The sequence below is a fragment of the Falco biarmicus genome, chromosome 1, assembly GCF_023638135.1.
Source record: "Falco biarmicus isolate bFalBia1 chromosome 1, bFalBia1.pri, whole genome shotgun sequence".
In the NCBI taxonomy this organism is placed as follows: Eukaryota; Metazoa; Chordata; class Aves; order Falconiformes; family Falconidae; genus Falco; species Falco biarmicus.
Window position 1 is genome coordinate 53,685,257 of NC_079288.1, and position 10,928 is coordinate 53,696,184.

Below are 10,928 nucleotides of genomic sequence, written 5' to 3' on the forward strand. Positions count from 1 at the left end.
GGGCGCTCGCCGTGCACACCCCGTCCCTGTTTGGGGGGGCAGCCTTTGGACGGAGGCAGCCGCTGGCGAGGGCAATGTTGGGGGGCAGCCGTTCGAAGTGGGGAGCCGTTGGGGGGGGCAGCCGTTGGTGGGGAGGCAGCCGCTGGGGGGGTCAACGTTGGGGGGCAGCCGTTGGGAGGGGGAGCCGTTGGGGGGCGGCAGCCGCTGGGGTGGGCAACGTTGGGGGGCAGCCGCTGGGGGGGCGCGGAGCCGTGCGCGGCCGCGGTGGTCCCGCGGCGGCCGGGGGAGCCCCATTTCCCGGGAGACGGGGCGGGCCGCGCCGCTATGCCGCCGGGATAATGGCGGGGGCCAGCGCTGTGTCACCTCTTGTGTGCGCTTTGCAAAGAGGAGCCCGGGCGTGGCGAATGGGACACAGACCGCCATTGTGCCGGCGACACTTTAATCACCCACACCTACAATATTCAACCTGTTGCCGGCAGAGGGGCAGCCCCGGGGCGCACACCCCACCCGAGGGGCGCGGGGGGAGGACGGGGCCGGGCCGGTGGGCTTCGCTGCCATCTCACGAGGGCGAGGCTTTGCGGCGGGGGGAAGTGGCTTTGGTTGCATGGCCTGGGCTCTGCGAGCCCCGCTGGCAAATGGTGGCCACCAAAGCGGGTGGCCCGAGCCGGGGAGAGCCGTCTGTCCGGGAGAGGTAGGAGAGAAGTGCCTGTGTGTCCATCCCCGCAGGCTGTGGCAGGGCACGGAGGGACCCGCGGGGACACCAGGCTTTGTTCAGCAAAGCAGCTCTTGGTGCATGTTGCTCGCGCGCTGCCTTCCCAGCAAGACGTTGTCTCCTGGTGCTCTTGCTGGGATGCAAGTGCGCCCAGGGATGCGAGTGTGGGCTGGGATGCAAGTGCGCCCAGGGATGTGAGTGCGCCCTGGGATGCGAGTGCGCGCTGGGATGCGAGTGCGCTCTGGGATGTGAGTACGCGCAGGCCTGCAGCAAAAATAACTTCTAGTGGCGTGGGTGCAATGAAGCTAGAGGTGGGGGGTTGTGCTGATAAAGGAGGAAGGGTGGGATGGAGGTTATTCCTGCCATCCCTCCCTCCCAAGCCGGAGCCATTTGTGTTCTGCTGCTGAACACTTGTGTGACCCAGGCAGGGGATGTGACACGGACTGTGAGAGCTGTACACCCAGGCTAGTGAAAACCCGAGGTTCCTGGTGAAAGCTGTCAAGTGCCTGGCCTCAGCCGGCCATCGGCTGTGTGCCTAGCGTCGCCTTCTGCCTCAACGTAGCTCTTGCACACTGCAGATGAACATTAGGCTGTGGAAATTCCTCTGTAAGAGTTCAAAACGTCCCTCTTGCCTGGAAAACAGGAATGCTTCCAAACTTGCAAGTATCTCTGAAGCCCTGGAGCAATCAGATCTGCAGCTCAAGGGTATGCCAGGGGTACAGATCTTGCCACAGGCAGTATTTTGCAAGCCTGCTGCCACAGAAGAGCTGCTTCCCAAGAGCTACAGGCCTGCAGCTGAGCACCGCTGTCTCTGAACACAACCGATGAGGACACCTATCCAGGCCTCTTAAAATGCTTAATTTTTGTCATACGCAGGATTTGTTTGAGAGTATTTTTAAATCTTTCGGTGCCGGGAGATGTATGTGTATCTTAACCCCATGTAGGGAAAAAATTAACAAAAAGAGAGATAAAAGGGATGGTTCTACTTTTTTAACAAGTCTACAAATTCTTAAGACATCCTCATTTATGAGGTAGTAGACCAGAGGAAGATGTCTTCAGAGGGGTTTGTTTCCACAGACTTTCACAGGGGTAGTGTCTGAAAGTTGTGTTGGTGCTGTTGTGTTGGACATTGATTGTTCCTAGAAACCCCTGTGCTCTTTGCTGTCAGGGATTAAACAGGAGGATTTCCTGTGGATGGCATGGTAGTATATTTTCTTGGCTGACAAGTGTTTCTTTTGTGCAGAAATGCTCTCTGCTCAGGAGGACTGATGTGAAGTGCTGATCAGCACCAGCTTGGGTCCATTTGCTTGCTTTTCTCCTCTTAGAGAGACCACTGTTCTCTGCATTACTTTGGCTTCTGTGACTGTAAATATTTACTCTTTGTATTTTAGAGACCAGCTCTTCTCAGGAGAGACCTGCAAAGGTTCCGATTTCAGGCTGGTATTTCCACTACTAAGAAACTTCCTTCAGGCATAGGCTGCTTGATTGCCAAGAGCTTTGTGGGTGATGGGTGGAAGAACACCGTATCAAAGGCCCAGCACGACTAAAGCAACCCCCACCACGCTCCCAGGTTACTGCTCTGGCAATGCTATTCTTGAGAGGCAATGCAGACTGTGTAAAATGTCAGATTTTTCCTTTTTTCCTCTTCCTTACATGTCAATATTATTTTTTCCCACTTGTCCACTGAAATACGTTACTACTGTGCCACAGAGAGTCTGCAAGCTAAATTTTTAGTTTATACTTCAAGCCTATGATTAGAATCTTTTCCCAGAGCAAACCTTTATAACTATACTCTGTGCAGTGGCTAAAGGGACAGTGAAAGAGGAAATGCTGTGGTGACCAGTTAAAAAAAAAAAAATTAGTACCAGCAATTCTGTGTGCCTAGAAATCTGGAGTACTTACACTCCGTGGTCTCTTGTGCAAGATACATTGAGGTGGAGGTAACGAGGTGATTTGAAGGGAATATATTGTCTCTGTGGATGGGTGATGACTGGATGGTTGGATGTTAATTCTCCAATCTTAAAGCAGATGAAGCGTTGTTCTTATGCTGTAAAACTGTTGACACTGCTCATTTTCTTGGTTAAGTGATTTATGTCAGTAACATGTATGAAGTAACAGCCTAATGAAAGCATGTTAGACAACACTTGTTTTTAAAGCACTTTTTAACATGCAGCATCTTAAGCAGGGACAGTTATTAGTGTTTTGTTGTGGCTCATTTCAGGAGTGGCTGAAGTGGTGGACCTGTGGGTGGTGCATGTGAGCACACACAGGCCCAGCAGAATTGTTCCTGCTGCAAAGGGCGAACAAACTACACCTGGAATAACTTGGTGTCAAAGACATGAGGAGCTCCAGGATGGGAAGGTATAAAGCCTCTGACACAAATAGATCCCTTGGGTTTAATACTAGTGTTTCCATTGCACTGAAGCAGTCTTGCACTGCAAGGAAAAGCTTCCAGTTCTGTGCAGTGTATATTTTTAACTCATTAACTCTTCTTACTCCTAGAGCTTAGCTCTGGGTTCTACTTGGTAATGCAGACCCTAATCCAAAAGCTGCCTGTCTAAGCTATTGTGAACTCTCTGGGTTACAGTTCCTGTCAGAAGCAGTAACCAAACAAATGCAGGCCTCTGCACCTCTGTGGACAGATTTTCCAAGCTTAGGAGAGGAGAAAACTGCTTGCTGCCTTCCAGACCAGGTCCTCTAACCGTCTGGGGCCATGGCAGTACTTATCAGACCATGGGAACAGCCCTGCAAACCCCTGCATAGTGGTCCTTACGGTTTTGTTTTGTTCTTTTGGAGACCTGTTGTTGAAAGTGTTCCACATCTGAGAAGCTCCTCAATTTTCCAAGACTTCGGTGAGACTGAAGGCATTTAGCAGTTTTAGTGGAAATTCCTTGCTAAGCTGAGTGTAAAAACAAGAAAGTGTTTAAAACTGACTGAAGAAAAACTGTTATTGTTAGTGATGCTTCCTTGAATATGAAGCTTTTCATTTTTAAAATATGAGCGTAAGTTAAATTCTCAGGAACAGTTATAGCCATTTAAACAAAAAGGACCAAGTGTATGTAGGTATAAATTCTATAGATAAAATTTCCAAATATATTACAAAGCTGAATTCATTATGCTTTACAATGACCCCAGGAGGCAGGCAAGTATTGTTACAGCAATGCTTTGCATTTCTCTTGGAGGCAGTGGGAGTAGTTGCGCTAGAATTAACTGTACACAACAAAAAGTGTCTGCAGGGTTAGCCCCAGAGCATAGGTCTGCAATAGATCTTTACAGGAGTAAATGCCACCAGGCAATTTAAGAGTCAAAGCAAATGACATCAGGTAATTGTAATGATCCGCCCAGGAAGATCGCTCTGCAGAAATGAGGGCACATGTGCTTCAGCAGCAGCGTGGGTCCTGATTATTCACAAGTGGAAAGGGGCAGGTTTCATGAACGCTGGAGTCCATAGTGATGTCCCAAGGTACCTGGGCTTTTGCATTCCTTGCAGTCATCATGTCTATTGTGTATTTAAAACACATTTGACAGTAAAGCATCGGGCACGGATCACAGGAGGAGTCAAAGAGAGACTTGCTGCTGGACTCTCCTCTGCTTTAAGCTCACTTGATCTGAATAATGTAAATACAAATGCTTCCTTTGAATGAATATTCTGATGATGCAGTCGATGACACTAACGATTATTAGACTGTGCATTGTCTTTCTGTGTTGTAGCTCAATGTAGTAGCTTCTAGATAGGGTTTGCCATTCCAGGTGGGGAGGAATCGCCCCTCCCTGCTCCTGCTGGAGGCCTGGGCAGGTTGCCCTTGGGATTCAGCAAGGATTACCTGACCTCGGTAAGCAACACTCACAACTTTGTCTCTGTCCACGTGTGCGTTTAACTGCCTGAAGCCCAGATCACAGGCCAGGGGAGAAACAGAGTTCCCCCTTGGTTTTCTGAAGGAAGGGAGGGAACAGGAGAATATGTGCAGAAAGTGGGGCAAGGGAAGAGAAGGAATAAAATCCTTCCTAAGCGGTGGTGATGCCTGAAGAGCAGCCAGCTGATCTTGAAATGGGATTGAATGAGCAATTAGACTATTCAGTACAATTAAGTTGAGGGCTGACCCATGTGCTTTGAAAATGTCTCTGGCTGTAATGATAGAGGAGGCTTTTTGCAAGTCTGTTCTCCCCCTCTTTTGTAACCCGTTTTTCTGTAACACTAATATGTGCCTGACTCCGAGTTGCTGCCTCGGCCCTTAACTGGGGGCGGGGGGCAGTGGGGGAATGGAAGACGGAGGGGAAATCTGCATAAAGATAGAGGGATAAGTTCAGTTTGTTTTCCTCTGAAAGCTTTGACACTTTCTTAGAGAGCAGATTCATTTTCAAGGCTTCCTACATTCCTGCTATTGTACAGTAAGTGTTTCAGACCGGTGTGCCTGTGTTTCCGACTCCCGTGAAGTTCCCTTTGCGGCAGGGCGTGCCTCGAACCGCTTCAAAAGAACCAACTTCTACAAAAGAAAAAAAGAAACTCAAGTAGGCTTGAACATACAAAGAGAGGGAGAAAGGGAAGAGAAAAGGGTCAGGCAGTGTTGAATACAAAATGAGTTCAGCCAGCCCCAGGAGTTCTTCATCACTTACATTTATCTTACTCTGGGAGAGCAGAGCTAAACCCAGCACTGACATAAACCACCCTTTGCCTTTGACTCTGAGTGCATGTGTGTGCACAGCAGATATGGGTATACGCAGAGCAGTGGGTTTCAATGAAATATTTCTGCCCCCCCACCCCGCCCCGTGTTTGTTGGTGGGGAAAAAGGCTTTTTGTGCATGCCCTTTCAAAGGCAAACTATCGAGTGAGTCTCAAACGCCTCTAGTTTCAAAGCGCGTGCTCACAAAACACGTGCTTGAAAAATAAGCAGCTGGTAGTGTTTCTCAGCCGAGCTGACCATCCGAGGAACGTGCCAGGGTGTTAGGCTGATCTCCCCTGTGCTCCATAAAATCACTGTGGACCCGCTAAGGGAAGCATCCTGGCACCTGCTGTGAGCCCTGGACCTGCCAGAAACGCGGGGTACCCAGAAGCCAGGGCCCCTTCCGGGCACCAGCCACCCCACATCGGCATGGGATGCTAATGGGACACCACTCCCCTCCGTGCCCATGGTCCTGGCCAGGCAGCCGTGGAAAGCGGGCGGCTTGTGGGCTGGAGGACTGGGCCTGCTGTCAGGGAACAACAGCCCTGTGGCCCGCCGGCTGGGAGCGAGGTGTTTAAAGACTTCAGCGCCACGTGGTCATCACTCATCATTCTCCCTGTGCCTGCGAGCTTGCTAGGCTTCTGGAAACGTGTGTCGGTGGCTACTGCTCGGCAAAGCTCCTGCTCATCTCCAGGCTTTGGCCCATGATCCTTGCACGGAGCAGCTCGTAGCTAGTGTCCAGCACTCCGATTAGGAACGTGGGGGCTTAACCCTGGTGGGAGCACAGCCAGACTCCTCGCAAAGCAAGCCGGTGCCACCGGGACCTGGTGAGGGAACATGCACCAGTGCCTGGGGATGGAAAGAAAAGCTGTAGGGGTGGTGGGTATTTAGCTGGCAAACGGTACTGCTCAGCACAGGGGAGAAAGGATTTTATTTTTAAAATTATATAAGCATCTGTGTGTGCGCAGTAATAAGATAGGAACTTACAAAAGTCACTGCTGGATACAAGTGGCCAGGCAACTCCATGGATAACGGATAGAAACAAAATAAACTTCCTCTCTTTTTCATCTTTCTCACCCGGTAAAAAGTTTTCATTCTGATCAGAAATTGACAACATGTTTAGGGAGGAAAAACTAATCCAGCAGCTTTGCCTTTGAAACATAATTGCAAAGCTGGAAAGAATAGCGCTGGCTTGCCTGGGTTTCTTTTGAAGGAAAACCCATCATCAGCGTCCTGTTCGCCCGACACATGCGGTTGTTTACGGAAGGTGGGCCCCAGGGCCCGCACCGCGCCCGCGGCTCAGCGGCCCCGCACTGCACCGAGGCTGCTCATTTCATGTCACCGCCGCGCGGCTCGGGGCCGCTGCGCTCCCTCCTTGGCCTGCGAGTTATTGAGGTTTGAAAAAACGTATCTACCTCATACTGTGCCCATCACTTTGTTCTCAACACGCCTATTCACATGAGTAAACCTCCACTTTTCCTCTGCGAGCGGGCGGTGGTGGCAGGAGGGGAGGCTGCTCGGAGGGAAGTCGGGATGCGCGCTCGGAGTCACCTCCCTCCCCGCCACCTGCGGGAGCTGCTGTCGGCCGGACAAAAGGCCGCGCTGGCGGGGGACCGGGACCTGCCGGCAGCGATGCCCATGTGCTGCCCCGGCCGCAGGCGCCGCCGCTTCCCCTCAGCGGGTACCGCGGGCCGCCCGCGCGTCCCGGGCGCTGACGGGCCCGGCCGAGGGCGCCCGCCCGGCACCTCCGCGGCCAAAGTCCCGCGGCGGCGTCCCGGGTCCTTACCGCCGGCTCGGGCAGCGTCGCCGCGGCCGATGCCAGCCAGCGAGCGCCGGACGGACCGGCAGCCACCGGCCGCCGGGCGCGGGATGCAGGGCGCCGTGCCCGCCGGGGCGGGCGGTTACGGAACCCCGGGGCCGGCCGGCGGCCCGGCGGGGCAGGAGGTGGATGTTCCCCCGGCGGGCGCGACGGAGTGTCCCCAGAGGCGGGGCCGGGCTCGGTGCCGAAGAACGCCCGTGCCCGCTGTCGGCGGGGCCTGCCGCCGCTGTCAGGGCTCCCCCCCGGCACCGCCCCGCACCGCCGCGCGCGGGGTGGCCGCCAGGCGCGCGCCTGCCCGGACGGGGCGGGGCGGGACCGCGCGTGCCGCCGGCCCCGGCTCGCCCCCCCCCCGCCCCCCCCCCCCCATCCTCGACCTCCGCTCCCCCGCGCCGCGCGCCGGGCGGGCCGCGCCCCGCGCGCCATTGGCTCCCCGCACGCGCCGGCCCCCGCGCGCGCGCCATTGGCCGCGCCGACACGCGACCGGCGCGAGTGGAGGGCGGGCGGCGGGAGGGGTGGGGCGCGAGGGAGGGAGGGGGGAGCGGGGGGGGGACCCCGGCGCGTGCCGCTCCTTAAAGGGGGGCGCGGCGCCCGCCGACACCGGAGACGTCGGGCCGCCACGCGCGAGGCGGGCTGGCACGCCGCGAGCCCGCCCGGCCCTGCCCCCATGGGCGCGCGGCGCCCGCGCTAGAGCCATGAGCCTGCCGCGCGCCGCGTGGGCCGAGGGCGGCCGGGAGCCGGGGGCGGCGGGGGCCGGGGCCGGGGGCGGCGGGGCCGGGGTCGGAGGCGGGCGGCTGCGGCTTCGCCCCGGGCTGGCTGGGCGTGTGCTGCGCCGCGCGCCTGCCCGCCGCCTCGCCCCGCTACCTGCTGCCCGCCGAGGAGGAGGAGGCGGCGGAGGGCGGCGCGGCGCGGGGCGGCGGGAGCGGCCCCGGCGGGGCGCGGGGCGCGGCGGCGGGCGGCGGGCGGCCGCGGGGCGGCGGCGGCGGGCCCGGCCTGCGGGCGCAGGTGAGCGGCGTGCAGAAGCAGCGGCGGCTGGCGGCCAACGCGCGGGAGCGGCGGCGGATGCACGGGCTGAACCACGCCTTCGACCAGCTGCGCAATGTCATCCCCTCCTTCAACAACGACAAGAAGCTCTCCAAGTACGAGACGCTGCAGATGGCGCAGATCTACATCAGCGCCCTGGCCGAGCTGCTGCACAGCCCCGACGCACCCCCCGACGCCCCCGGCAAGGCCGAGCACCGCGGGGCTCCCTTCGAGCCGCCCTGCGCCGCCGGGGCCGGCCCGCCGCCGGGGCCGCCGCCGCCGCCGCCGCCGGGGCCGCCGAGAGCCTCGCCCCCCGGGCACGGCAGGACTCGCTTCCCCCCGCCGCCGGCCGCGGGGGGCTACGCGGTGCAACTAGACCCGCTGCACTTCCCAGCCTTCGCGGAGGGCGCCCTGATGGGACAGAGAGCCCCTTCCCCCGCCCTCCTCATGCCGCAGCCCGGGCAGCCGCCGCAGGAGAGGAGCAAAACGTCGCCTCGGTCCCACAGGAGCGACGGGGAGTTCTCGCCCCGTTCCCACTACAGCGACTCGGACGAGGCCAGCTAGGGCGGGGGCGCCGTCCCCAGCACCCCCCAGGGCCGCGGCCGCCCCTCGGAGCACGGACTCCGCCGCGGGGTGAGCAGGCGGCCGCGGTGCCGTCTCGGATGGCATCGGCTCCCCTCGGTCGCCCCGCAATCCGCCCCCTCTCTCTTCCCACCCCCGGCAGCTCCTGCGTTTGTCCAGGGGAACGGCTGTTAGCGAATGACTCTACCCGCCCCCTCTGTCAGGGTTGCTTGGGGTTTTGTTTTTGTTTTTTCTTCTCCATCTTTAGTTACCACTTTAAAAGTTTATTTTGCCTAGAAGTCGTTGCCGTTCCCTCCTGCCAACACGCCACCTTGCAGCGCGGAGCCTGGCTTGCGCCGCCGGCGAGCAGGTGATGCACCAGGAGAAAGTCTGGCCCCGCTGCTGCTGCTGCTGTTACTGCTGCTGCTGCCCGGCGGGCGGGCGGGGGTCCCGCCGGCGCCCTCCCCACCCGGACGTCCACCCGCGCTGCCACCCGCGTCTTCCAGGACACTGCTGTCCTGGGCCGTATTGCTATGGAAACACACACACACAGACACAGACACACACGAAGTAAATAACGCACCGACTTGTCCTGTGAATAGCGGAGAAAAGGTGGATTTTCCTTAGCGCACCATGTCGGCGTCTTTTGCGGGGGGAAACTTGGCGCAAGCACTTTATCAGCGGCTGGAGATGCGGTTTCAAGAGGAAAGCTACTAACTGCCAATTGGAGACCAATACTTAATTAAGCCACTTAATCCTAATGCTCCCGTAAAAACGAAAACAGTTTTGTCGTGTCAAACTTTTATGTCCGTTTTATTTTGCTTTTGTGGTAATAGGAAGCGTATTTATTATGGAGTGTTTGCTACTATTTCTGCTTCTCTTTTTTTTTTTTTTAAAAAAAAAGCTTTTCTACGACAAGAATCGTTTATTTTAATTCTAGCAAAGCCAGCTGCCATTGTTTTATGTATTTTAATTTTAACAAATTTTTTTTGAGATCAAATAAACGTGGGGGAAAAGTCCCAAAACAAAACAAAAATCAAACACAGCCTGAAATCGCGGTCGGGGTTTAGTTCTTCTCGTACGCCCCGAGCCGGGATGGTGTCAGCACCGGCGGCGGAGGATGAGCGGGACAGCTCGGGGAGGCCGAGCCGTGAGTGCCCCGGAGGGCGCGGGGCTGCGAATGGCCGGGATCGGGCCCCGCCGCCGTCCCGCCGTTCCCGGCTGAGCCGGGGGAATTGCGACAAGTGCGTGGTGCGGGGCTTCGCGCGGCTCGCGCCCGCCTGTCCCCGCACCACCGCTCCGGTCACATGGCTCCCTTCCCGCTCCCTTCTCTCCCCCCTCCCCTCGCCCCGGGTCGGGGGCACGAGCGGGTCCCCCCCCCACAGCCTCAGGGGGAGCCGTAAGGCGTGCGGCGGGGGCCGGGAGCGGGCGGGGGAAGCCGACGGGGTTCTGGGGACACGCAAGCGGCGCGGCAGGTGGCCGGGGGAGCAGGATGCAGGATGGGGCCCCTGGGCTCAGGTTAAACCCGGGGGTGGGGGAGCGCTGATGCCCGGCCTGCCCGTGACACCAGACCCGGGGCTAAACCGGAGCCATGCTGGTGCCGGGGTCCCGCTGGGTTCAGCAGGTGACACCTGGGGAGGGGTGTGTGTCTAAGGGGCGATCAGTTAACCAGGCGCAGCCGGGACCGAGCGGCCCTCGCGGGAACGGAGCCTGTACGAGTGTCGCTTTCGCCTGCAGCAACAGGGCACCTGCCCCGCCGATAACCCCGGGCTGCCGCCCTGCCCTGCCCGCCGCAGCCCCGCGGTCACCTGCCCAGGCGGGCTACGGTCCCGCAGGGTGAAAAGTTCATGGCTGGGGGCACTTGCCTTCCTAAAAACCGCCGGGAATGGCGGGGTGGCTCACCTGCGCTTTACGGTATTTGTTTCTGGGCTTTGGGAGCCCGCCTCGCTTCCCAGGGAGCGACGGCAGTGATGCGCGGAGCAAAACACCGCCGGTTTGCGGGGGGAGCTGGGTGGGGGAACTGGGGGTGTCGCTTTGGTTATTTGTTGCGTTCGGGGTACGCGCCCGGCGCGGGAGACGCGGCTGCCGCCGTGGCCGGGGACAGCACCCCGCGGCGGGGACCCGGGGGTGCCGGCGGGTCGGCCGCCCGTTGGAG

The 10,928-nt window shown here is 58.4% G+C and overlaps 1 protein-coding gene across 1 annotated transcript; it reads left to right on the top strand.

The window, feature by feature from the left end:
* The first annotated feature begins 6,906 nt into the window (after positions 1-6,906).
* On the top strand, positions 6,907-9,640 carry ATOH1 (atonal bHLH transcription factor 1). The gene is made up of 2 exons (XM_056326629.1): positions 6,907-7,475; positions 7,915-9,640. The coding sequence occupies exons 1-2, from the start codon at positions 6,907-6,909 to the stop codon at positions 8,774-8,776; spliced, it is 1,431 nt and encodes a 476-aa protein (XP_056182604.1). The 3' UTR covers positions 8,777-9,640.
* Positions 9,641-10,928: the final 1,288 nt, after the last annotated feature.

Excerpts from the sequence above, each read along its gene's own strand:
- ATOH1 (XM_056326629.1), top strand. The coding sequence starts at position 6,907 with ATGCGCGCTCGGAGTCACCTCCCTCCCCGCCACCTGCGGGAGCTGCTG. Across the intron at positions 7,476-7,914 it reads GCGCGCGGGGTGGCCGCCAG|GGCGGCCGGGAGCCGGGGGC; the intron begins GCGCGCGCCTGC and ends GCGTGGGCCGAG.